This window comes from Vombatus ursinus, unplaced genomic scaffold, assembly GCF_900497805.2.
Source record: "Vombatus ursinus unplaced genomic scaffold, bare-nosed wombat genome assembly UNPS02014158.1, whole genome shotgun sequence".
Taxonomy (NCBI): Eukaryota; Metazoa; Chordata; class Mammalia; order Diprotodontia; family Vombatidae; genus Vombatus; species Vombatus ursinus.
The window spans coordinates 5,743,063-5,768,878 of NW_020953936.1; the positions used below are offsets into that span (position 1 = coordinate 5,743,063).

A 25,816-nucleotide genomic window follows, 5' to 3' on the forward strand; every position below is an offset into this window, starting at 1 on the left:
GTTTTATATCCAATATGCTCTAAGGAACCTTCAGAAAATAAGTAAGACATGTGTGCAAGTACTAAATGCAGGTGACTAGATGACATTTCACTGCATATTCATCAAAAAAATTTTCTGAATATTGCATGAATCATTGTTTTTCCCTACCAGGAGTGTATGGTTGGAAACCCACAACTACAGTTAAGCTTCTTTATAAATGAGAACATTCTGATCTTTTAAAGACTATTTAAAATTTTCTACACTTGGGCTTTAACAACTTTTGGCCAGCTTGAAAATCTTTGTATTTTTAATTTAAAATTAATTCTGCCTTCAAGTGGTTTCAGATTTAATAAAAATATAACAACTCAAATGTATAAGACAAGATGCTTTAAATTAATTCCAAAGAAAAGGAACAAAACAAGAAATTTTCATCTGGGGTTACTTACTTTTCATTTGTTTCTTAATAGGTTTTGAATGGTCCAGCCAGTGCTAAAAGAAAGAAAATGTTTATTAAGGTCTAATTCATCAGAAAGATCATGCAACTCAACAGAACGTAAATCTACTTCATCAAAGACATTTAGTATTCCATAGATGACTGCATAGGAGCAACTTTAAAAGTTTTAAAATTCTTTATTTCCTTCTAACAGGTGGACCTGAGTGCTTGCAAGTTTTAACATGTGTTTACTTTTCAAAACTGAATTTTCCAAAATTGAGAAACTTGGGAATCCGCTGCTTTTTCTTCTGAAATGAAACGTAAGCATTCCAAAGGGATTCCAACAAATCTCCCTACGCTAAATACAATTTCTTCCTTAGTACTGCCAAGGGTAAAGAGGCAAGCTGTTATGAACTTATGGTAATAACATTATTGCCATCTTTCTCTGCCCTTCCCTACCCCACAAACCATAAAAGGTATCAAATGAAAATTCATGACGCCTCTATATTTCTGGGAATTGGGAAAGATAAAAAATCGAATTGAGACCTGTGTTTCACGTGGAAAGACTAAGGTTTAAACAGCCTTTGCCTTGCCTAAGATCTTTTTTTTTTTTAAACAAGATTCAGTGATAAATTTTTACTTTCAATATAGTTTTCTTTTCCAGATAAAATGGTTTCAAGTGGGATTTTTTTTACTGGCTGTTCTCCCCATGCCTGGAATGTTCTCCCTTCTCATCTCCACCTTTCCTGGCTTCCTTCAAGTCCCAGCTAAAAACCCACCTTCTATATAGCCTTTCTGGACCCCTCTTAATGCTAGCATCTTCCCCCTACTAATCGTCTTCAATTTATTCTGTCTACATGTGTGTGTATACATAGCTGTTTTCACGCTGTCTCTTCCATTAGACCATGAGCTCTTTGAGAGCTGGGACCCAGCTCTTAGGACAGTGCCTACCCCAAAATTACACCTATAGCTGTTCAAATAAAAGTTTCCATAAAGTAATACCTAATAACTAGCATTTATATCATCTTTTAAGGTTTGCAAAGCATGGTATTATCTGTTAGTTCTCTCCTTTGTGTCCTATTCACAGATTAGCACTAATAACTTAGTTTCTACTGAAATGCATATTGGAATTTTAAATATTAAATATTAAACTTATTCTTTAAAAAAAGAAAGAAAATAGGGTGTCCTGTTCCTTACTCCCTACCTCCCCCACCACACACACTCTTTGGATGCTGTTATTCAAAGTTAGAGTCCTATTTGCCAAAGAAAATAACACAGGTGAGGACCAGTCACACCATCTGTTACTCAAAAAGGTTCCTGACAAGCAAAAAAAAAAAAAAAGTTAGGAGTTTTGAAATGATGAACCACACTATGACTATTACTAACATAGTCTATACATAACCTGATTTTAAAGTCCATAATCATGAATCCGTTATCTATAATACATTTACTGTTTCTCCCATTTTTAGTGCCTTGTATCCCCTCAGAAGATACACAGCAATAAGTGTGTTGTGTGTATGTATATACAAACACACACATATACACGCTTTACTCTATAAGGGAGTCAGAAATTCGCAGACAAATCTGACATAAAGGGTCAGGGAAGGAAACAAGCATTTATTAAGTACCTACTATGGGTCAGAGAAGTGCTCTTTCCAAGCACCTTTCCTGGAGTCAGGAAGACCTGAGTTCCAATCCAGCCTCAGATACGTCCTAGCTGTGTGACCCTGGGCAAGTCACTTAATCCTGTTTGCCTCAGTTTCCTCATCTATCAAATAAGCTAGACAATGAAATGGCAAATCACTCCCAGTATCTTTGCCAAGAAAACTCCAAATGGGGTCATGAAGAGTCAGACATGACTGAAACAAATGAACAACATGGGCCAAGCACTATGCTAAGAACTTTACAAATACGATTTCATTTGATCCTCACAACAATGCTGGGAGATTCAGGTACTATTATTAATATTCCCATTGCACAGGTGAGGAAACAGAGGCAGACAGAGGTTAAGTGTCTGGGGCCAGATTTGAATTCTGAGGCCCAGCACTCTATCTACTGTGTTGGTGAGTTCTAAGACAACAGATGAGCATGCTGACAGCAGTCAGAGCAACTGAGAGCAAAAAGGAGAGAATTATAAAAAGCAGAATAAGAGAATTTTTAATATGCTTTCTAGCATTTTAAACTAGTAGTCTCTAGACTTTTGGTACAGAGATAAACAGCCCTAATTACTTAAGTGACTGCAATTCAATTCAAGAAGCATTATTTCAAACACCAGTAATGCTGAGGCACAGTGCTAGGTGTGTTAGAGACACAAAGACTGGTAGGAGAGAACTGAAGTCCTCGAGGAACTGAATTCTATTTGGGAGTGGGTGGGAATTCAGAATATATGCAAATAAATATAGTCCCAGGAAAATTAAGGAAGGAGACAGCATTAACAACTGGAGAAATCAGTGAAGGTCCTGAAAAGAAGAACCAGCATTTGACCTTTGAAGGAAGGCAAATATTCTTTTCTTTCTCTCTCTCTCTCTCTCGCTCCTTCTTTCTTTTTTTTTGTGAAGCAATTGGGGTTAAGTGACTTGCCCAGAGTCACACAGCAAGTGAGTGTGATGTGTCTGAGGTCGCATTTGAACTCAGGTCCTCCTTACTCCAAAGCCAGTGCTCTGTCCACTGCACCACCTACCTGCCCTAAATGGCAAATATTTTTAATGGCGGACATGAAGAAAGAAGGCATTCCAGGTACATGGGGGTGGGATGGGGGTACAGCTTATATGAGTGTATGAAGATGCCCATTGGAATGCCAGCTCTGGCAAATAGCCAGCAATCCAGTTTGGCAGGAACAGAGAGTTCGTGAGGGAGAATAGTATGAAGTAAGACTGCTCTTAGGTAGGTGGGAACCTGATTGTGGTAGGTTTTAAATGTCAAGCAAAGGCATTTTTTAAAAAAATCCCATAGGCAGTGAGGAACCATTTTTTAAAAAGCAAAATGACAAGATCAGATATAAGCTACCAGAAGGTTATTTTGGCAGGTGGGGAAAGGATGCACTGGAGAGACTAGATGAATAAAAACCCAGGTTGAGTGGTGGAATGGATATTACAAGACATGGAATAATTATCTTCTTTATAACTCTGACAGTTATCCAGCTTCTTGTTTAAAGAAAAAAAATCACCATAGGTAGCTCATTCCATTTTTTAATTGCTAATATTGTTACAAAGTTCTTCTTTGTCCTGAACCAAAATCTGCCTCTTTGGAACTCCCACTCGTCCTGGTTCTGCCCTTTAGATCTACAAAGAATAAACCATATTGAACTTCCCTGGAGAGTGGTTATTTCTTCTTTGGGACCATGTGCGAGATTCCTGTACCTGACATGAAAAGGGTGATGATGGCTTCTATTGCAGAATGTAGCTTCTATAGCTCTGCCATTCCCAGGGTGCATGAATTATGTGTCCACAAGGCTTTTCCAGGCTAACAATCTCAGTTTCCTCACTACGCAGTTTCAAGTTATCTCCTCTAGACTCACTCCGATTTCCCACTGTACTCCTTAAACTATAGTGTAAAACTAAGCAGAACAAGAAAAAAAGTAGTCTAGACAGTATAGCATACAGTTAGCTCACAGATCAGAGAGAACATAGATACAGAGATGGAAAGAGCCCTGAGAGGCCATCTGGTTCAACCCCTTCAGTTTACATAAGGGGAAACTGAGCCTCAAAGAGTGACTTGCCCAGGGGCACACTATGCTGTTGAGGCATAGAAATAGCACATTAGACAACACTGGGTCTGATACCTTCAATTTCTTTTTCTTCTCTTATTGCTAATGCTAACGTTTCCAGTACCATATTGAATAGCAGCAGTGATAATGGACATCCTTGTTTCACCCCTGATCTTACTGGAAATACTTCTACTTTAGCCCCATTACATATGATGTCTGCTTAAGGTTTTAGGTAGATGCGCCTTATTATTTTAAGGAAGACTCCATTTATTCCTACGCTCTCTAGTGTTTTTAATAGGAATGGGTGGTGTATTTTGTCAAAGGCTTTTTCTGACTCTATTGAGATGATCGTGTGGTTTCTGTTAGTTTTGTTGTTGATACAATCAATTAAGCTGATAGTTTTCCTAATATCAAACCAGTCCTGCATTCCTGGACAACACTGGGTCTGGAGTCAGGAAGACCTAAATTCAAATGTGACCTCAGATATTTCCTAGCTGTGTGACTCCCAGGCAAGCCACTTAACCCTATTTGCTTCAGTTTCACCCCCTGTAAAATGAGCTGGCGAAGGAAATAGCAAACCACTTCAGTGTCTTTGCAAAGAAAACCCCACATGGGGTCAAGAACAGTCCAGCACTACTGAGTAACAACACAGCTATTAAGTATCGCAGGCCTAATTTGAATCCAGATCTTCCTACTCCAAATCTAGCACTTCAACTAACTAGGCTATGTTTTCCACCCCATTCTAGACACCATACTTCTCTTAATGTAGTCTAATTAAACACTGATAACTCATTCAAAACCTTTTATCTTTTTTCACATGAACTGCTGCTACAGAAAAGTATACTATCATCATAATTACCATCATTGCAATGCTCTCAAGGGTATAGGTTCTACTCAAGCCGGTTACATCTGTACCTTCAGACAGGGAACTGTTGCTATCTTAGAGCAAAGGTCTGTAAACTATGGCCTAAGGCCAAATAAATACAGCCCACCACGTGTTTTTGTATGACTTGTGTAAGAACGGTCTCTTTTTTCCAAACTGTATTTTACTGTATTTAAAAACATAAAAACTATTCTTAGCACATGGGCTGTACAAAAATAGGTGGCAGATGAGATTTAATCCCTCCCCCATAGTTTGCCAGACCTCTGTCTTAAAGAATATCCTGTCTCCTGAAGGCTAGCCCTCCTTTATCTTTTATTTGTTCTGCTGAATTTTTTTTTTAACATAAGTAAGGATTTTACATTTTGTCTCTGAAACTTTTGCTCATCCCTGAAACTTGTCAAGACCTTTTCTGGACCCTGATTCTTTTTTTTTCTCTTGGCCTTGTCTCATCCTCAAATGTGATTAAGTAGGCCTTCTTTATCTTCAGCTAATTAACAGTCAAAATATTGGATAGGAGAGGATCTGAGCTAGAACTCTGTCAAATTTCACTAAAGCCTTCCCTCCAGGCTGATATCAATTTATAAATCAATATTCGTGGGGTACAGTTGTTCCACTAACTTGGAATCCACTTTACTATCAACCACAGCACCATTCTCCATCTTGTTCAATTCAATTCAACTAACAATGGGCTAGGCACTGTGCTAAGCAGTGGGGATACAGGAAAAAAAAGAAAAGGCATAAGACAGTCCCTGCTCTCAAGAAGCTCACAACCTAATGTTCATAAAGATATAATGAAAATCTTTAGGAAATGCCTTTCTGGAATGGAGGTACATTCTGCCTATAGTACTTCTTGACCCACTCATCTATTAACTTTATCAAGAAAGGAAATGAGGTCAGTTTGATTTAACATCATCTTGAAGGAACATTGTCTGCTTCCTGCAGATCAGTTTCTCTTTCTCCCAAACAGTTTACTAATAATTTCAGAATTTTGTTAGAGATAGACTTTAAGCTTATCCATGACCCATCATTTCCAGAATTCAATTTCCCCTTCTCCCCAGTCACCAACAAAAAAGTATAGTCTGTAAAATACGCTCATGAAAGTGGTAAAGAATATAATGATGCATTTTTAAAGGTTAGTGTCACTGATTTGCTCATATGGCCCCTAAAAGAAGTGGGTCATTTCCTCTGAGGCCCTTTGCAATTCTAATTCTTCTGTAATATACAATACCTGCAGGGACTGAAATAAAGGCATTTGCAAAGCATGCTCCAGAAAGTGGTTATTTCTTAGGGACCATGCAGCTGACATGAAAGGGATGATGAAGGCTTCTATTGCAGAATGTAGCCTCTATAGCTCTCTTCGGGATGCATGAAGTATAATGAGTAATAAAGAGCATGAAATATTTTTTCCTACAATAATAAACTTTTTATTAAAATAACAATATAGTCTCTCACTTAGTGATCTTATTTGCTCACATGGGTACACAGAATACTTCTATAAAGAATACTTCCAACCATATACATACAAATATATATTGGATATGTACCTTACATTAAATCTAAGTATTTTAATATTTTGTATTTATATGTATATGAACTAGTTACATGATCAAATACAACTATAACAAAATATAAAGGAAAGAGAACAACTCAATATACTCTGCTAACTCTAGACTCTACTTATTGTTTAATTACATTAATTATTGTTTAATTTGAAAGAAACATAAAAAAATAATTTTTTTAGCATTTAATCAAAGTTCTCATTGATCTATATATTTTTTATTTTTCCTCAGGCAGGTACCATCTTATTAGTAATAATTATAAGTCATTTATCTGGAGCTTTAAAATTTTCAAAGCACTTCATATATACATATATATATATATATTATTGCATTTGAGCCCCACAACAACCTTTTTGAGTAGGCACTACAGCTATTACCATCCCCAAAGCACAGATGAGAAAACTGAGACCCTGAAAGACAAGGTGACTAGACTGTAGTCACACAGCAAGCAACAGTCAGTGGTAGGATTTGAACATAAGTCTTCCTAACTGTACCATCCTACACACTATGAACACTACACCTCCACCTAAAAACAAAGAATTGAAATAAGCTTAATTTTAAGGCAAATGAACAGGTTTAGGAACCCAGGACTTTTTAGGAGTGGATATACCTTCTGACCTAGTAGAAGATACTAATCTCAACAACAAAAATATGGGTGGGGTTCAAATTATATGAAATAGGTTATGATAAAGATTGTTTTAAGGTAGATACATAGACCTAGTCTCATTAACTTAAATGGGTTAAACAGGGTAAATAGACTTAGTCTCCTTTTTTTCAGGGAAAGCCTAGTAGAGACCATAATTTAGATTTATAGATATGGAGCTACAAGGGAACCTCAGAGGCCTAAGTTAGCCCCTCATTTTACAAATGAAGAAACTGAGGAGAAGTACTATCATAAAATGCTACAAGAAACTGATAAAGCCTGAATACTGGTAGCTATGCACAACAGTTATTGGTTCTAGGTTAACAACTAAAGAAACTTCTAAAAGGATCCACTCATCCTGGGTAAGGTAAGAGAATAAGCATTTATTAAGCACCTACTATATATATGCCAGGCAATACACTAAGCATTTTACAAATATTATCTCATTTGATCCTCATAAAAATCTTGGAAAGCAGAATTTTTTTTAAAAAAATTCCATTTCACAGTTGAGAAAACTGAGGCAAAGAGAAGCTAAGTAACTAGGCCAGCAGGAAATGTCTGAAGCTGAATTTGAATTCAGGTCTTCTTGACTCCAGGCCCAATGTTCTTATCTACTGTGCCAGACTATAATAATTTCTAGTCTGAAGATGATGATCCACTAATACCTCAAAACACTTTCTTGCAACAGTAAGGTAAACCAAACAATTTTGCTTTTATAGATAAGGAAAAAGGCTCAGAAAATGGTATGAATTACTCGCCCAAGGTAACACAGCTAGTATGAGTTGGAGATGCAACTCAAACCCCAGTCTTCTGACTAGAACAAATCCAGTGCTCTTTCCACTTCTATGGCCTCCGTGGAAGATGGCTTAACATGTTCTGGAAGTGCCCAGACTGCAGAACAGAAAAGGTCAGTATATAATTCAATTAGGTGATAGAACAGGAATTCTAAAAGGCCAATGAACTGTTAGTGAAGTTGTGAACTGATCCAAGCATTCTGGAGAGCAATTTGGAACTATGCCCAAAGGGCTATAAAACTGTGCATACCCTTTGATCCAGCAATACCATTGCTAGGTCTATATCCCAAAGAGATTAAAAAACGGGGGGGGGGGAGGAGGAACTATTTATACAAAAATATTTATAGCAGTTCTTTTTGTGGTGGCTAAGAACTGGAAATCAAGGGGATGTCCATCAATTGGAGAATGGTGGAACAAGTTGTGATATATGAGTGTGATGGAATATTATGATGCTACAAGAAACGAAGAGCAGGATGATTTCAGAAAAACCTGGAAACACTTAAATGATGCAAAGTGAAGTGAGCCGAACCAGGAGAATGTTGTACACAGTAACAGCAACACTGTACAGTGAATGACTTAGCTACTCGCAGCAATACAGTCATCCAACACAATCCCAAAGGATTCACGATGAAACATGCTGTCCACCTCCACAGAAAGAACTGATATTGTCTGAATACAGACTGAAGCATTACTATGTGTCTCTCTTTCTTTTTCATTTTTTGAGCCTTCTTGTACAAAATGACTAACATGGAAATGTTTTATATGACTGAACATGGATAACCTATATCAGACTGCTTACCTCCTCAGGGAGAGGGAAAGAGAAGAAGGTAGGGAGGAATAGAATTTGGAACTCAAAACTTAAAAAATGTTAAAAACTGTTTTAACATGTGATTGGGGAAAATAATATTTTTAAAAAAGGCTGCTGAGATTTTATAAATTTCAAATAACATTGCTCAGTTTTCAAGATTTCCATGGTGGGATGGAATATAGTTGAATCTGGCCCCAAGTTGACACCGGGCACAGTGGAAAGTGGTCATCATTAAGTTACTTGAAGATGCTGATAAACAGGCATGGGTGTAGCTTTTTTTTTTTTTTAAACAAAAGAGACAGGGCTCCAGTGAAGGTCAGTGAGTGGATGAATGTCCTGTATTCATATTCTTTTTTTTTTTTAAATTTTTTTCATTTTCAACAAGTGTTTTTAAAACTTTGGGTTACAAATTTTCTCCCTTCCTCCCTCCCCACCCACCCTCATTGAAAAGGCAAGCATCTTGATACAGGTTATACATGTGTAGTCATGCAAACACTTCCATAGTAGCCATATTGTGAAAAACTAAGTATATTTCCCTTCATCCTATCCTACCCCCCATTTATTCTATTCTCTCTTTTGACCCTGTCCCTCCTCAGAAGTATTTGCTTTTGATTATCCCCTCCCCCAATCTGCCCTCCCCTCTATCAACCCCCTGTTCTCTTGTCCCCTTCCCCCCTTATTTTCCTGTAGAGTAAGATAGATTTCCATACCCAATTGAGTGTGTATGTTTTTCCCTCCTTAAGCCAAATCCTATGAGAATAAGATTCACTCATTCCCTCTCACCTTCCCCCATTTCCCCTCCACTGTAAAAGCCTCTTCTTGTCTGTTTCATGTGAGATATTTTATCTCATTCCACTTCTCCCTTTCTCCTTCTCCCAGTATAATCTTCTCCCACCCCTTAATTTTATTTTCCAGATATCCTTTCATCTTCAACTCACCCTCTGTCCTCTATCTATCTATACAAACACATAATTTTTTCCCTCCCACTACCCTAACACTGACAAAGGACTCATGAGTTACAAATATCATCTTTCCATGCAGGAATGTAAACAGTTCAACCTTAATAAATCTCTTTTGATTTCTCTTTCCTGTTTACCTCTTCTATGTTTCACTTCAGTCTTGTATTTAAAGGTCAAATTTTCTATTCAGCTCTGGTCTTTTCATCAAGAATGCTTGAAAGTCCTCTATTTCATTGAATGACCATTTTTTACCCTGAAGGATTATACTCAGTTTTGCTGGGTAGGTGATTCTAGGTTGTAGTCCTAATTCCTTTGCCCTCCGAAATATCATACTCCATGCCCTCCGGACCCTTAATGTAGAAGCTGCTAAATCTTGTGTTATCCTGATTGTGTTTCCACAATACTTGAATTGTTTCCTTCTGCCTGATTGCAATATCTTCTCCTTGACCTGGGAACTCTGGAATTTGACTCCTCTCCCAGCCCTGCGCGATATACCTTTCCGATCAACCATTCAGGCTGTCTTGGGCTGGAAATTTGTTTTGCTCTGTCTTTTTGTGGGTTCTGCTACTTTAGAATTTGTTTAGAGCCATTTTTTATAGGTATTTGGAGGGGTTTGGGGGAGAGCTTAAGCAAATCACTGCTTTTACTCCGCCATCTTGGCTCCGCCCCTGTATTCATATTCTTACAAATACATAAGCTCTTTGGTGCTTTCCTGAGCAGTAAATATTTTTATCAAAATGAGATACATGCTACATCTTAGAAGGACAACCATAAGCTAGTGCAACTGAAGAAGCATCTCAGCCCTTCTTTCCTCAAATACATCCCAAAAGTTCTTATATTTTATGAGCACTGGACTCATGGTTTGGAGTTTTACCGGCTAGTGGCATGCTTGACCATACTTTGATTTGTCAACTGGCTAGGGAGACTTCCTGGGCAAAGAATTTCTGAGTAAGGGAAGATGAGGAGGAAATCTGATATTAGGAAAGTGGAAGAGACTACACACCCCTGCTCTAGAAGAATGAGATTAAGAGGCAGAGAGTGGCCCTAGAGTTACAGGAAAGCTCATGGTCCTTTAACTGGAGATATTCTCAGTGCTCAAAGAAGAAAAGAATAAACGGGGTATCATCTTATCATTGATGGGATTTGGGGCCAGGACATCTTGTGTGACCTCAGGAAGGACAATAATAGTTTTCACATGAGGATGTCTTACATTTCAACAAATTTGGTATCCCCAAAAAGTTGGCAGAAACTCTGGAGCTTATTTTCTTATGAGTAAACATGGTCTTCCTTTATATGGTACGGGAGCCCAAAATGGAGACAAAGATTGGGGTTTCTGAATGTCAATTTCAAATATTCCCTCCTCAGAAGATGAAGGCATGCCATGTCCTTGATATTTGGGGCTTAGGGAATATCTATCTTTTATGATTCCAATTTGATGGATTTTTTAAAAAAATTCCCTGATTTCCCAACACAAAATAATCTGCCTGAAAATTAAGTAAATTTATAACTTAGACTATTATAGCCAGGTTTAATGAGAAGTCTAATCACTTTCTTATTTCTGTGTCACTTTTAAGCTTACCACTTCACTTGTTCCTTATTTACTTTGATAATCCCCAACTCTAAAGAAATCCACAAGCATTTTCTTTAATACAATCTCATTAATTAGCTCAAGCGCCACCCCAGTCCATTAAGTGCTTAATGAACTGAAGAAACAACATTTCCCAAAAGTAATTACTCATACTTCAAATATTTAAGTAAATATTAAAACACAATTTATTAACAAATAAAAACAATTAAAAAGCAAATATATACTTAACAATTTACAATATTTAGGCTCTAAGAAAGTTCATAACTAGAGTCTTCTCAAACTTTCAATATTACAGTAAATGACTCCTCTTCACTTGTAGGGAAATCTAGTCTTACATACTATTCTGGTCACTCTCTATATTGATTAAAATCTCTTTATAGTCTTTTCCATATGTCTCAAGGTAAGAGTTAAATTCAGCCTCTTAGAAAACAAACTAGTCTCTTCCCCACTTTCAGTCTTCAGGGTAAATATCCCTTTGGCTTCCTTCAAGTTCTTCACAGAATTATTTTTATAATGTTTGTGTACAACCTAACACCTAAGACAATTCTGATAAGGAAAGAGTTTCACTGCACCTTCTCCCTCCTGGGACCTCCCCACATATTCTACATAGATTACAGATAAAACATACTCTCTCTGGGGCAGCTAGGTGGTGCAGTGGATAGAGCACGGGCCATGAAGTCAGGAGGACCTGAGTTCAAATCTGGCCTCAGACCAAACATTCAACACTTACTAGCTGTGTGACCCTGGGCAAGTTACTTAACCCCAAATGCCTTAAAAAAAAAAACCCACATACTCTCTCCCTGACTCCACAGAGTAAGACATTTTTCAACGGACACTTCAAATTGCTTTTCTTAACATTACATCTGGATCTTAAAGTTACAGTAATCAATAGAAGAGCCAAATGAAACTTACTACACATCCATTATAGAAAGGCAACACTGAAGGCATTTTATGATAGTATTTCTCCTCAGTTTCTTCATTTGTAAAATGAGGGGCTAACTTAGGCCTCTGAGATTCCCTTGTAGCTCCATATCTATAAATCTAAATTATGGTCTCTACTAGGCTTTCCCTGAAAAAAAGGAGACTAAGTTAATGGAAGGAGCCAGTGCTCCAAATCCAGGGATTTGGAATGGGAACACCAAATTCCAGCTTTGCTACTTATAAGCCTCTCTTAGCTTTAGTTTCCTCGGGATTGGATTGGATGATTCCTTGGAAACTTTCCAATTTTAAATTCTATGATTTTATGATTTGCTTATGAATGTACTGAGGAATAAGGTCATACATGTTAAATAGGGATTAGTGATGGTGGCAGGGTCTAGTTCCACCTGTGAGGAATCTTCCATTATGGATAATGAAGCTTTAGAAATAAGATTCCAGCAAAGAAGAAACTATAACAGTAGCAATTCTGATAACTAACAAATAGTGGCAGGGCTCTGATTTGTCAACACTAAGAAGAGAAATACAGATTACAGGTCAGGTTCTAGCATGAACAAACTGGAAAAACAAGTCCAAGTCACAGTGTGGACTTAGAAAGTCCTCATGACCTTTAATAAAAGAGAGTTTTTAAATATTCCTGATAAAAAAACCAGAGCTCAGTGAAAACTCTAAAACAAAAATACAGGAAAGAGAAAGGTAAATACATTTGGGCAATTGGAAGGTATTAAACACTGACAAAGTATTGGGGGGAGGAGAAACAAATGTCTTCAAGGGCTGCAAAAGGAGTTTAACGAGACAAGAGAAATTAACAACAGTAATCCCAAGACCAATAGTACTGCTTTAGTTTTCCAAGGACTCCCCAAAGATGTTCCCACTTGTGTTGGTTTGGGGTTATCATCTTTGGAGCTACTGACTGTGGCTACGGATGCCACCTGAAGGATTCCTGCCTTCATTTCCCAAACATTCAGTGAAATGGTGATTAAGCTGAATACAGGTGATTAAAGTCCTATAAAACCAGGGACATCACAGTTTAGGCCAGCTCCTCTAAGACAGACAAGTTCAGACCTTGTAAGAAGTGGAGGAAGTTGGCTGGTTTGTCCCACCATGTATTATGGCATGTCAAGGAAACTCTGTGGTATAACATACCACCAAGAGCTTCCCCTGTCACGAGAATGCCATGGCCACTTTAATCACATGTACATACCACATTTCTGTCCAAAGTTGTACCTAAGGATTCAAATGACCTGTCCACTTGGTCCAGGACCAAACTGCTGCTTTTAAAAACCAGGAAACCTAATCATGTACCCTCACCTAGGTTTAGGTTAAGTTCACCCAACTCTACTCAGCATGAAAAGAGGCAGGGAGAAGAAGTACGGGAGAGCAGTTGGTGCTTTTTATGAAGCTATGCTGATTCTCTGGCCTTCCATAAAGTAGATCTGAACAAGACTCAGCTGAGGGAGAGGTCTGAGGATCACAGGGGGAAGAGGAAGAGAAAGAGCCAGAGACAAGTCTGTACACATAATATACACCACAGCACACAGTGCACCCTGGTAAACTGATAGGTTTCTGAACTGGTGTCAACTCTCATATGGAGGAACTGTTGGGAGTAAAGGTGGAGGTCAACAGAAACAAGTAGGTTGTGGATTATAAAGCAGGTAAAGGACTGGCTACTCTTCTGAGGTGCACTTAACTATGAAGCCAGGAGAAAGTAGGCAAGGGTCATTTTCTAACCTACAAAGCAAACAACAGGAGGCATGCAGGGATGGTGACGGTGGTAAAGAATAGGCAAACAGTGAATGTTAGACAGAGGCCTGGGACAGTGACTATGGTCACACACGGACTTGCCTCAGACAGATATAAATTAGGAACATAACAGGGTTATGATAATAGATCATCCATGCACATCCTGATAATACACCTCCTGCTAGCTATCATCAGGTATGTACTAGAAGGCAGAAAGACGTAAGGTTTACCTTGTCGTTGCGTGTTGTTGTTCAGTCATTTCAGTTGTGTCTGACTCTTCATGACCCCATTTTGGGTTTTCTTGGCAAAGATACTGGAGTGGTTTGCCATTTCCTTCTCCAGCTCATTTTACAGATCAGGAAACTGAGGCAAACAGGGCTAGGTGACTTGTCTAGGGTCATATAGCTAGTAAGTTTCTGAGGCCAGATTTGAACTCAGGAAAGTGAATCTTCCTGACTCCAGGCCTAGTGCTTTATCCACTGTGCCACCTAGCATAACTGGTCACAAAAACAGACTATAGCAGAATGTCTATACTTACTGAAAAAATAAGCCTGGTATACTTAGGTTTTCTAGAAAGGTAAAAAGAGGTCCAATGGGGGAGCAGACAAAGAACGTAATGATTCGAAGAGGGTGGTCCAAATGGGTGGTATGGCTTTAAAATTTATAGAGTTTCCATTTAAGATGGTAATGTGAAAGACTGTATAAAAAACTTAGTTCTCCCATCTCCAGTAAATTATCTAAAATGTGTTCCAAAAAGATCTCTGAAAAAAGGCAGCACCTCAAAACAGCCCAGGCTACAGCCAAAAGATGCTGGAGGCTACTCAAAGGGCCAATGGCAGGTAAACTGAGAAATAGTGAAACAGGGGAGAATGGAAGAGGGAGAAAAGTCATACTAGGAAAACTAGAGTGAACTCCAAGAGCCAGGAGCTGGCAGAAGCAGAGAAGGAAGAGGAGACCATGGGAACTCATACAAATGGATGTTAAACCAGCCAACATTCCAAACAGGAGCACCACAAGCCAGTGACTACTTAGAAGCAAAAGAAGTCAGGGAAACCACCTGGAATTTAGAAAGCCAGTGAAGACCGTGAGAAGAGCCCTGCCAGGGAAGCCAGCTGCTCTCAAAAACAGACTGAAAGCCTTCAAGAATTCTCAATGGGAGAATCACAAGCCAGTGCTCTTTGCAAGGATACTGCAGGATGCTCAGGTCCAATAACCACTGAAGCCACAGGCTGGCCCTGTCTTATCAGAACACAAGAAGTGAGACAGATCTATCCCCACACTGGTCACTGCACAAGGAAACAGGGCCTGGTAGCTCACTCCTCTGAGCATTAGGAGCCACCTTACAGGTGACAGGGGCAACTCAGAGCTGGATGAGAAGGATGTGCATAAGACTTGAGACCCATGTGATTTCAAAGATCCCAATGAATCCTTTTAAAGTAACAGTAAAGGGTGGAACCAACTCCTGATTAGAATATGAAAAAAGGGGGGAAAAAAAAAGAGCCAAGTAACCCACCATGGACCATCAAGAGACTAAGCTAGAAGCTAGGGATTAAATGAAAGGATGGGGCCTAATACCAACCACCTAATATAAATCATCACCAATATGCAGATTTCAGAGAAGACAGGGCCAAACAAAGCCTATTCAATGCACCCAAGAGCAGAAACGGAATTGGGCCAAGATTTTGATCCCCCAAAGAGACTGAAAATGTAAGTAAACGTAAGAAAATACCAAACAAATTTTATGAAATATTAGAAGGTTAGATGAGGTAAAGCCAAAAGAGAATACGCACATAACTACAAGCAGAGCCTCAGAGAAAAAAAACGACTTGTTCACAAGTTCTACAAGAGTGGATGAAAAAAATAAAGAGATAAAATGATATTATAAATGAAATTAATTTCAGAAGAAAAAAAATTAGAACTACCTAAATAAATGGAGAGAAATTATTTGTTTATAGTTGGGTAATCCTTATATAAAAGTATAATACTTCTTTAATTAATTTACAGATTTAGTGGCATACCAAGCTACCGAAGGATTACTTTATAGAACTCTACAAAATTACAACAAAATTCATCTGGAGGAACAAAAGGTCAAGAATGTCAAATGAAATAACAAAATAATGGGAAGGAAAGGGGAATAGCAGTTGTAGTTCAGTCTAATTCTTTGTGGCCCCATTTGGAGTTTTCTTAGCAAAGATACTGGAATGATTTGTCAATTCCCTCTCCAGCTCATTTTACAGATGAGAAAAGTGAGGCCAAAAGAGTTAAATGACTTGCCCAGGGTCACATGGCTAGTAAGTGTCTGAGGCCGTATTTGAACTCAGGCCTTCCAGACTCCAGGCCCTGCACTCTATCCACTGCACTACCTAGCTGCTCCAGGAACAGCATTACAGGATATTATTCTACAAGGCAGTAATCATCAAAAAATTTTAAAAATAGAAATGTTTATCAATGGAAAAGATTAGACACACAAGATACAAAAGAAACCAAACACAATAGCATAGTATTCAATAAATGAAAGAAAATGAACTCAAGGTAAGGACTCACTGTTTGGCAAAAACCATTGGGAAAAATTAGGAAACCATCTAGAAGAAATCATGCTTAGCTCAACATCTCACACCATATATCAGAATAAGCTCTAAATTAATTTGTGACCTAGATACAAAAGTTCATATCATAAACAAAACAGAGCAGAACGGAAAGAAATACTTTTCCTAACTATGGAGAATTCCTGACCAAACAAGAAACAGATAATCAGGGTGAATAAAATGGCCAATTCTGATGACATAATTTGAAAGATTTTGTACAAAAAAAAGCAATGCAATTAGAATTTGAATAGAAAATAGTTAACCGGAGAAATCTTTACAGCAAATATATCTGATAAATGTCCGAGAGCCAAGATAAATAGGAAATGTATAAAAATACATGAAAACAAGAGTCATTCCTCAATACAGATATGGTAAAAGGACATGAACTGGTAGTTCTCAAGGAAATAAATCCAAGCTATCAGCAACCATATAAAAAAAAAAAACAACTCATATCCTTAATTATAAGAGAAATGCAAATTAAAATAATTGTGAAATTACATCTTACTGCCACTGGCAAGTGTTAAGAGGTGCTGTGGGAAAACAAACACATACCAGACAATTCACACTGTTGGACCATTCTAAAAAGTGATTGGGAACTATACCACAAAAGTCATCAAACTGTGCATACCCTTTGACCTTGTGATACCATTACTAGGCTTATACCCTGGAGGGATAAGAGGAATATGTACCTGGATATATATCCCTGCAAGGATAAGAAAAAAAAATAAAAGGAACCACATGCACAAAAATATTTATATCAGAAATTTTTTGAAGGGTAACAAAGAACTGGGAGCAATGTGGACTGTCTGAACAAATTACGGCAGAAGAAGGTAACAGAATATGCTTGTACCATGAGAAATTATGAAAGGCTGGACTGAGAGAAACCTGGGAAAAGTTTGTATAAACTAATGCAAAGTAAAGTGAATAGAACCATAACATTTATAGAGTGATCAAAACATTGTAAATTAAACTGAAGAACTCTGATCAATGCAATGACAGATTAATCACAGTTCCAGAAGACCAATGATGCCAGCTCTCCATCTCCTGCTGGAGAGGTAATGGAATGAATATAAATACACAGTGAGACATACAATTTCAGATATAATCATCACAATACAAATTTGTTTTGCTTGACTATGCTTCTGTTATAAGAGGGGTCTTTTGTTCGTTGAGAAGAAGGCAGGAAAAACTGGAAGATGGAAGAGCATTGGTTAGGGAAAAAGAAAAGGAAGTAACGATAGCAATACCAAAACAAAAAAGAAAAGAATGTAAAAAAACATTTTAAAAATACACACAAGACAGCAGAAGGAAATTCAGAAGAACACAAGGCAAGCAAGGCAATGTTGGTACTACCATGTTATGGATTTCAATTTAAAATTAGCAAGAAAAGTGACAAAACTGTCTATATGCTTGGCCATATGCTCCAAGGAAGTTAAAGGCAGAAATAAAGGTCCAATACATTCCAAAAGATTCATAACACCACTCTTTGTAGTAGAAAAGAATAGGAAACCAAATCAGTGCTCACTGATTAGGAATGGCTAAAAAACAAACAACCAAAAAAAAAACCCACTATGATACATGGAATGGAATATGGAATGGAATAATACCATACAGTAAGAAACAATGGATAGTAGGAATCTGTACAAATGCTGAAAATTATCTATGTTGTATGAACTGATGAAGAAAGAAATACGCAGAAACGAGATACTTCAACAGAAAACTGACTGCTAAGGAATGGAAAAACCAGCAATGGGCCTGGAGGAGATACAATGAAACAGGGCGAGGGGGATCAGGAGCTCATCGTCAAACAAGTTTTCTGAAGCAGGCGTTTTCACTTATTTTCCTGTGCTACAAGAAAAGATTCAATCTCAAGGTAACAAGGGAAATTAATGGGACATGAATATAAAAGGCACAAATAAAACCTATTTTTTGAAAAAATAATAATATTGGGAATATGGAACATGGAATGTGCTACATACTGTCAGATAGCTGCTATGTCAATTAGGAAGAGGTCCAGTGTAATAGTGGTAGAAAAGGAGACAAGGGGAAATAAATGTCTATGGTATAAAAACAAAAGGCAAAAATAAATCTGTATTAATTTTTTTAAAATTAAGAATAGGCTGTCAAAAAAAATGAAAATCTAGAATGACCTAAGGATGATGAGAAGAGCTAAGGACAACAAAAAGGAGATTCCGATTTGGTTTGGTTTCTTAGCTCTTTAGCTCTATTTTGGAAAATGAAGGATCAATGAATGGATAGGCTGCTTACTGCTGGGGATAGTGAGATGATTACAATCAATAACAGAAAGAATTCCAAGATGCTTAATTCTTACTTTGGGTCTGTTTCTCCATTTAGGAGAAAGGTCTTCGGACTGGAAAGAACGGAATAAAAATGCATAACTAATAGAAATAGTGGTGGTGTGATATTTAATGCAGATTAAATGATTTCTTTCCCCTCACCTTCCCAGCTCCTCCCTTCAGGTATGACTTTCCCTCAAATCCTGGGCTCCTCCATCTAGAGGCGTGGTTTTCTTTTCAAAGTGGCTAGGAAAAAACAATGGGAAGGAGAAGTAGCTAAGGCCCACCTGCACAACTTGGCAGTAGGTAGGGGTCAAAATTAAAATAGTCTAAACTTCCTCAGGCTGCAGATAGCATAGACTAGAAATAGACTGACAATGGTTGGTTGCCACGAGTCAAGCGACAAACAGCAGACAGTGTGCAGTGGCAACCCAACATTTTTCATGGGCTGCCCAAAATCCTTTGGTAGGCCACAAGCAGCCAGCAGGCCGAATGTTGTGCAGGTCTGACCTAAGGCCCCACCATCAATACCGGTCCTAGTTTATTCCAGCAGTCCCTAGCTAAAGCTGCTGCCTCATTTGCCTAGAAAGATCTAGGTCTAAATTTCACTCCCTGTTCTAAAAAAAAAAAAAAAAAAAAAAGGATAAAAAAATCATTCTAGGTCATAATACTGGTTCTGCAAGTAGCAGAATCAGTATTCAAAGTCAGGTCCTTTGATTTGAAATCCAATGCTTTCAGCAAAAAATAGTGCTCCAGTAAATGCCCATACCATTTAAGCCTTGCATCAATAACATATCATACTTCTGTGACACCTCAATAATCTATTTGGAACTCATCATCCATTTCTTCCTTTTGGCTGGGTGGTCTGTAGTATACTCCTGCCAAAATATCCTGTCTGTTCCTCTTTCCATTGATCCCTATCCAAATGCTCTCTGTGATGCTTTCCCCCTTCAGTTCCCAGATCCTATCCCAGGATTATACTACCTTGATATACAATGCTGCTCCCCATGTTCCTTTTATTGCCATATTACCATTATAAATCACACCTGATCAAATCTCAATGATCCCTATGAGAATGACTATAAGCTCCATGAGTACAAGGGTTGTGACTTATTTAAACTTTACACCTCCAACAAATCTCAGCTAAGTGTTTTAAATGTTTAATTTGGTTTTAGGATTTGATCAGATTTAATATCTTAAAGCCAACACAACAGTCTACAGAGTATAGCACCTGCTCTCAAGAAACTGGGTGTGTGGATAACCCTGGCTATTTTATTTTATTTTATTTTATTTTTTTTAGGCAATTGGGGTTAAGTGACTTGCCCAGGGTCACACAGCTAGTAAGTGTCAAGTGTTTGGTCTGAGGCCGGATTTGAACTCAGGTCCTTCTGACTTCAGGGCCAGTGCTCTATCCACTGCTCCATCTGGCTGCCCCAACCCTGGCTATTTTAGTCAGTTATTTAATGACCGTAATCCTTTTTGAGACAATAATTTTATGTGACAGAGAAAGAAATAATTGCATTGTAAAATATTAAAATCCTCAAAGTTAAGCCTCAAAATATATAAGAAATTTCATGTGAACTTTCTAATAAGATATTATAATGCTGATGGTGTTGGTCTAAAAAAAATGACCAATTTTATGGGTTGGTTATTTCACAGTTAGAGATTCATTGTACCTCACTGCATACAGAGGGATGGGGGACTGTTTGAGCTGGGACCCGAGTGATCCCACAAATGAAACTATTGAAGCCCAGAGAGGCTAGAAGAGCTCTTGTTCAAACTGACACAGCAAATAGAGAACTAAAACTCATGTCTTCTGACTACTCCCAGTCTAGCATTCTGCAATCCAGTGATACTGATCTCTTTGCTATTCCACAAAGAGGACACTCCATCTCCTGCCTCCAAACATTTTCACTGTCTTGTCTCCATGCCTAGAATATTCTCATTCCTCATCTCTGCTTTTTGGTTTCCACAGCTTCCTTTAAGTCTCAGTAAAAATCCCATCTTCCACGAGAAGCTTTTCCCAATCTTTCCTAATTCCAGTGCTTCTCCTCTGTTGATTAACTCCATTTATTCTGTCCATACCTTGTAGGTACATAATTGTTTGCAGGTCTCCCTCATCACAGAGCGAGCTCCTTAAGTGGACAGGCTGCCTTTTGCCTTACTTTGTATCCAGGGCATGGCACACAGTAGTGCTTATTAATAAATGGTTATTCATTTTTCTAGTATACCACATGGACCTCATGTGATTTGATCCACAGTGTAACTTAGTAAGTCATACATTCAGGTGCTTTGTAATGAGTTTTTAAAATATAATTTTATTAGAAAATCTGGAACACTTTTAAGATGAACTATTTCTTTAAATTTCTAATTTTCCTACTCATTCCAGTAACTTTGTTAAATCAGATACTTAAATAGTTTGATGATTTCATACATGTTGGCATCCCCTCCAAATAATCAATCACCAAGCATTTAGTAAAGCACCTATATTCCAGGCACCATGGAAGGTTCTAGACATAAAAAAAAATCCCTGTCCTCAAGGAATTTCCATTCTATTGGGAGAGGCTATATATGTGTGTGTGTGTGTGTGTGTGTGTGTGTGTGTGTGTGTGTGTGTAATTATATACATAAGATAAGTAAGTCTCAATTAGTGTGAATAATGAATCCTGAACCCCTACTGCACATTTCCATTGGGCTGAGACCAATTACCAAATTTTACACGTAATTTATATTTCAAATAGTGTAAATCTGAATGACGTGACCACTTCATGGAGTTCATGATTCACACTAATCCTGACCTAAGTACAGTGTAACAGCGGAGTGGAAAAGGGCAGGGGGTAGAAGAATAAACAAAGAACTCATGCACGCCTTCTCATTTGCAGGACTCTCACCCACATCTTTCCATAAATTTCAACTCAATGTGCTGAGAGGCTTCCTAGACACTTGCTCATATTGCTTGGTTACCACTAGAGCATACAGGCTTCCCACTAATTGTCCTGTACTCTCACTACATGATTAGTTCACCTCTTGTCAATTATCTTTGCTACAATTCTTGGTTGGCAATATGCTGTATCTTATTCATGTCCACCCCGCATCATCTCTTCCATATGGTGACAAAATTTTTGCCTTTTGTTTTATTCCATTTTTATACTGAAATTTCATATTGAAATTCAAATGCAGGAAGATAATTCAAGGCGAAACAGAGAGACCATTTAACTTTTCTTTTGAATAGACTTTGTTTCCTATGCACTGAACTGGGAAAACTAGATTGGAAGGACTAATCCTCTGGCAGTCTTGATTTCCTCCAGGACAGGAAGATTAGGAGTTTTTCTGGGTCACACAATTATATTTGCATATAAAAGATTTAGTCAAACCTTATCTTTCTTTGTTCTTTTTCTAATAATTTTAAAACACTTTGTAAAAAAGTTTGATTTTAACTAAAACTATGTGGAAAAATATTATTAGAAAAAAGTTGAACCATTTTTTCAACGTGTTCATTGATATCCTATAGCAGCATTTCTCAAAGCATGGCCTGGTGTCCCCAAGATCCCTTCAGGGGGTCCATTGGGTCAAAACTATTTTCACAATAACACTAAGATGCTATCTGCCTATTAAAACACTCCTCCCTTTCCCAACAACCTGTCTATGGCTTGATTTTCTTCATATCCACCAACTAAAACAACACAATGCACAGACTAAATGCAGAAGCAGGGAATGGATGTGTGTTCTGTTATGCCAGACATTAAGGGATTTGCAAAAATATTTTTTAAAATGCCTTTCTTCTCACAATTTGATTTTTGTTTTAATTTTTTATTTTTTCACTAACCTTATTTTGTTTTGGGAAAAAATCCTTTTTCATTAAAATGTTATTTATCTTAAGATATAATGATTTTATTATCTTTAATAAATATGTTATTTTAAAAATTTATCCACTTTAATTTCTAATATGATACATGTTGATATCTATCACCCCAAAATAAAAGCCCTTGGTGGGGTGGAAAGTGGGGAAGCTCAATAATTTTTTAAAAGTGTAAAGGGCTTCTGAGTCCAAAAAGTTTGAGAACTGCTACCATCCTGCAGCAAGTCACAACACTAGAATAATGGCATCTCTGGTAATTAAAACTTCTTTTTAGAACTATAGGAATGATACATGCACAGGATTTGTCAATATGCTAAAAAAAAAGTAAATAATCATAACTCTATTACCATAACTTTAAGTCCATTTCATTCTTTCTTTTATCCTGTCTTTCAACTTTTTTCTGTTTAGAAAGAACTTCTGGGGCAGCTGGGTGGTGCAGTGGATAGAGAACCGGCCTTGGAGTCAAGACGACTCAAGTTCAAATATGACCCCAGACACTTACTAGAATAAAAATACGGCAAAAATTACAAAGACCAGAGTGCCGTATGATGATAATAATATCTAACAATGATAAAAGTGGCTTTGTTGTTTACCAAGTATTTTACAATATAATATCTTATTTGATATTCAAAACAGCCATTTGGAAAGATCATGACCCTATCATGTAAAGCACAGAATTCTATAATTATTTTGTATGTTGTGCTTAATCGATCATAGAATCTCCTAGATGGAAGGGGCCTTAGAAGTTATCTAGTCCAGACTGAACCTGAACAAGAATTTACTCTACATTTGCACCCTTCTGCTCCTAATTACTGCTCCTCAAGCTATAGAGAATAAACTGAATTCTCCTTTCCACATGACAATCCTTCAAATATTTGAAGACAGATGACTTGTCCCTGCTAAGTCTTCCCTTCTCTCAGCTAAAGAGTATTGGTCCCTAGAACTTACCCTCCACCAAAATAACATTAAATGTGGTATTTATCCCTTTCATAAAAAGTTCAGCTGTGAGTCCTTAATCAGGAACAAACTCCCTATTATTATGTTGTTTCTACGAGAAAATAAGATTTTAGTGAAATCATTTTGATTTTTAGTGCCTTTTCCAGGAATGCATAACCCCACTCTTAGTGAAAGGACGGCCTATAACAAACATAAATGACAAAACCAGAGAAGTTCCCAACTAATCTCTTTGCTCTAGTAAACTTGAATACATTTTAACAGCTCAGGGTTAGATTTAAGCCTGAAAAGTAGACCAAGATAAAGTAAGAGTAGAAGTAACAGTATGGACTGTACCACTACCCCCTAACTCTCTGCAAAGTAAAGTGGCATAGTCCATAGTAACTAGGTGCAGTGAATTCCAGAAAACTCATCTTCCTAAGTTCAAATCTGGCCTCAAACACTTAGCAGCTGTGTGAATCGGGACAAGTCATGTAACCCTGTTTACTTCAATTTCCTCATCTCTAAAATGAGCTGGAAAAGGAAATGGAGCTTAGTACGCCAGATGTGGAAAGACCAGCCTGGGAGTAAAGAGGTAGCAGGGCAAAGGGGAAAGTTCACTGACTCAGGAATCAGAGGATCTGGATTCAAATTCTGTTGCTGATGCTTTCTTATGTGACCTTGAGCTTTATTGACCTTATCTGTAAGATGAGAGAGTGGGACTAGGTGGATGTCTGAGGTCTCTTCCAGCTCTGGATTGATGATCCTATGAGTACCGGAGAATCATTACTTTTCCAGACCTGGGACCCAGACCTTCATTGAAAGCTCTTTCATTCTTGAAATGAAATGGCAGGTGCTTGATACTTAAATGAAGATGGGCAGCTAGGTGGCACAGTGGATAAAGTACCATACCTGGAGTCAGGAAGATTTATCTTCTTGAGTTCAAATCTGACCTCAGACACTAACTGTGACCCTGGGCAAGTCATTTAACTGTGTTTGTCTCAGTTTCCTCATCCGTAAAGTGATCTGGAGAAGAAAATGGCAAACTACTCCTAGTATCTTTGCCAAGAAAACCCCAACTGGGATCACAAAGAGTCAGATATAATTGAACAAAAATACTTTTTTGGAGTCCAAAACAAAATGAGAACAAGGCTGGATAACAATAGTTTGTTAACTTAAAATGAAATAGATTCAGAAATGATTAAATTTTCATGAATGAAAAAGAAATAGCATTACAATATCCATATAATCACTGCTCTTTACAAATGCCAATTAGTGGGGGAGGGGAGAGCGTGTTGGTAAGTAGACACATGTGACTTCACAGGTACAAAGGAGGTCTCTACTCCACCTTCCACCCCCATGTCACTAATTGATATCTGTAATGAGTAAGGAGTGACAAGTAACATCTGATGCTAAAAACATTTTCCATCTATATAGATCACTAATTCAGCAGTTATCTGCAATGCAGTCTTAAATGTTTGTCTAGGAAACTGAAGGGTTAACTTGCTTATAGTTACACAGCCAGGAAGCACCTGAACCCAGCTCTCCTTAACATAAGGAGTCCAGGCTGACCTATCCAGAGCACTGTGCTCTCCTCTATGCAAAGACCAATTAATAGTATGTTATTTTACAGAAAACAAAAACTTGACAATGATCAGGCACATGCATGTGACAACTTCTTACTATGGATCATGAATGAATGAAAATTTATTCAGCACTTACTATATGTCATGCCCATTGCTAAGTAATGGGGATACAAGAAGCTTAAAGTCTAATGGGAGAGCTGGAGGGGGATCTAGAGAGCAGAACAACAGGGGAATACACATAAGGCACCATGCTTTGGAAAAGATCAGGAGGTGATAAGTTCTTGTGCAAGAAAAGACTAAATAAAGTTTGCCTATCAGAAGCCAGAGTCCCAGGGTCAGAATCCAGGATCTGGTAGGATGGGATTGAAGAGCTAGAACCAAGGGTCACAGAGTATGGTTTGGAAACACCCAAAGCATAACATGAAAAGATGGGTAAGACAACTAAATTGTAATTGTAATACCTGTTTCACTAAGCTCTGAGAGAGAGAGAGAGAGAGAGAGAGAGAGAGAGAGAGAGAGAGAGAG

General features: G+C 37.8%; 1 protein-coding gene across 1 annotated transcript in view; it reads right to left on the reverse strand.

Moving 5' to 3' along the window:
- Window positions 1-25,816, reverse strand: part of EPB41L4B (erythrocyte membrane protein band 4.1 like 4B) — a 147,454-nt gene that overhangs the window by 55,282 nt on the left and 66,356 nt on the right. Inside the window, exon 3 of the mRNA XM_027859122.1 lies at window positions 426-468. Within this exon, the coding sequence (XP_027714923.1) occupies window positions 426-468 (43 nt within the window). The remainder of the gene's footprint in view (window positions 1-425; window positions 469-25,816) is intronic.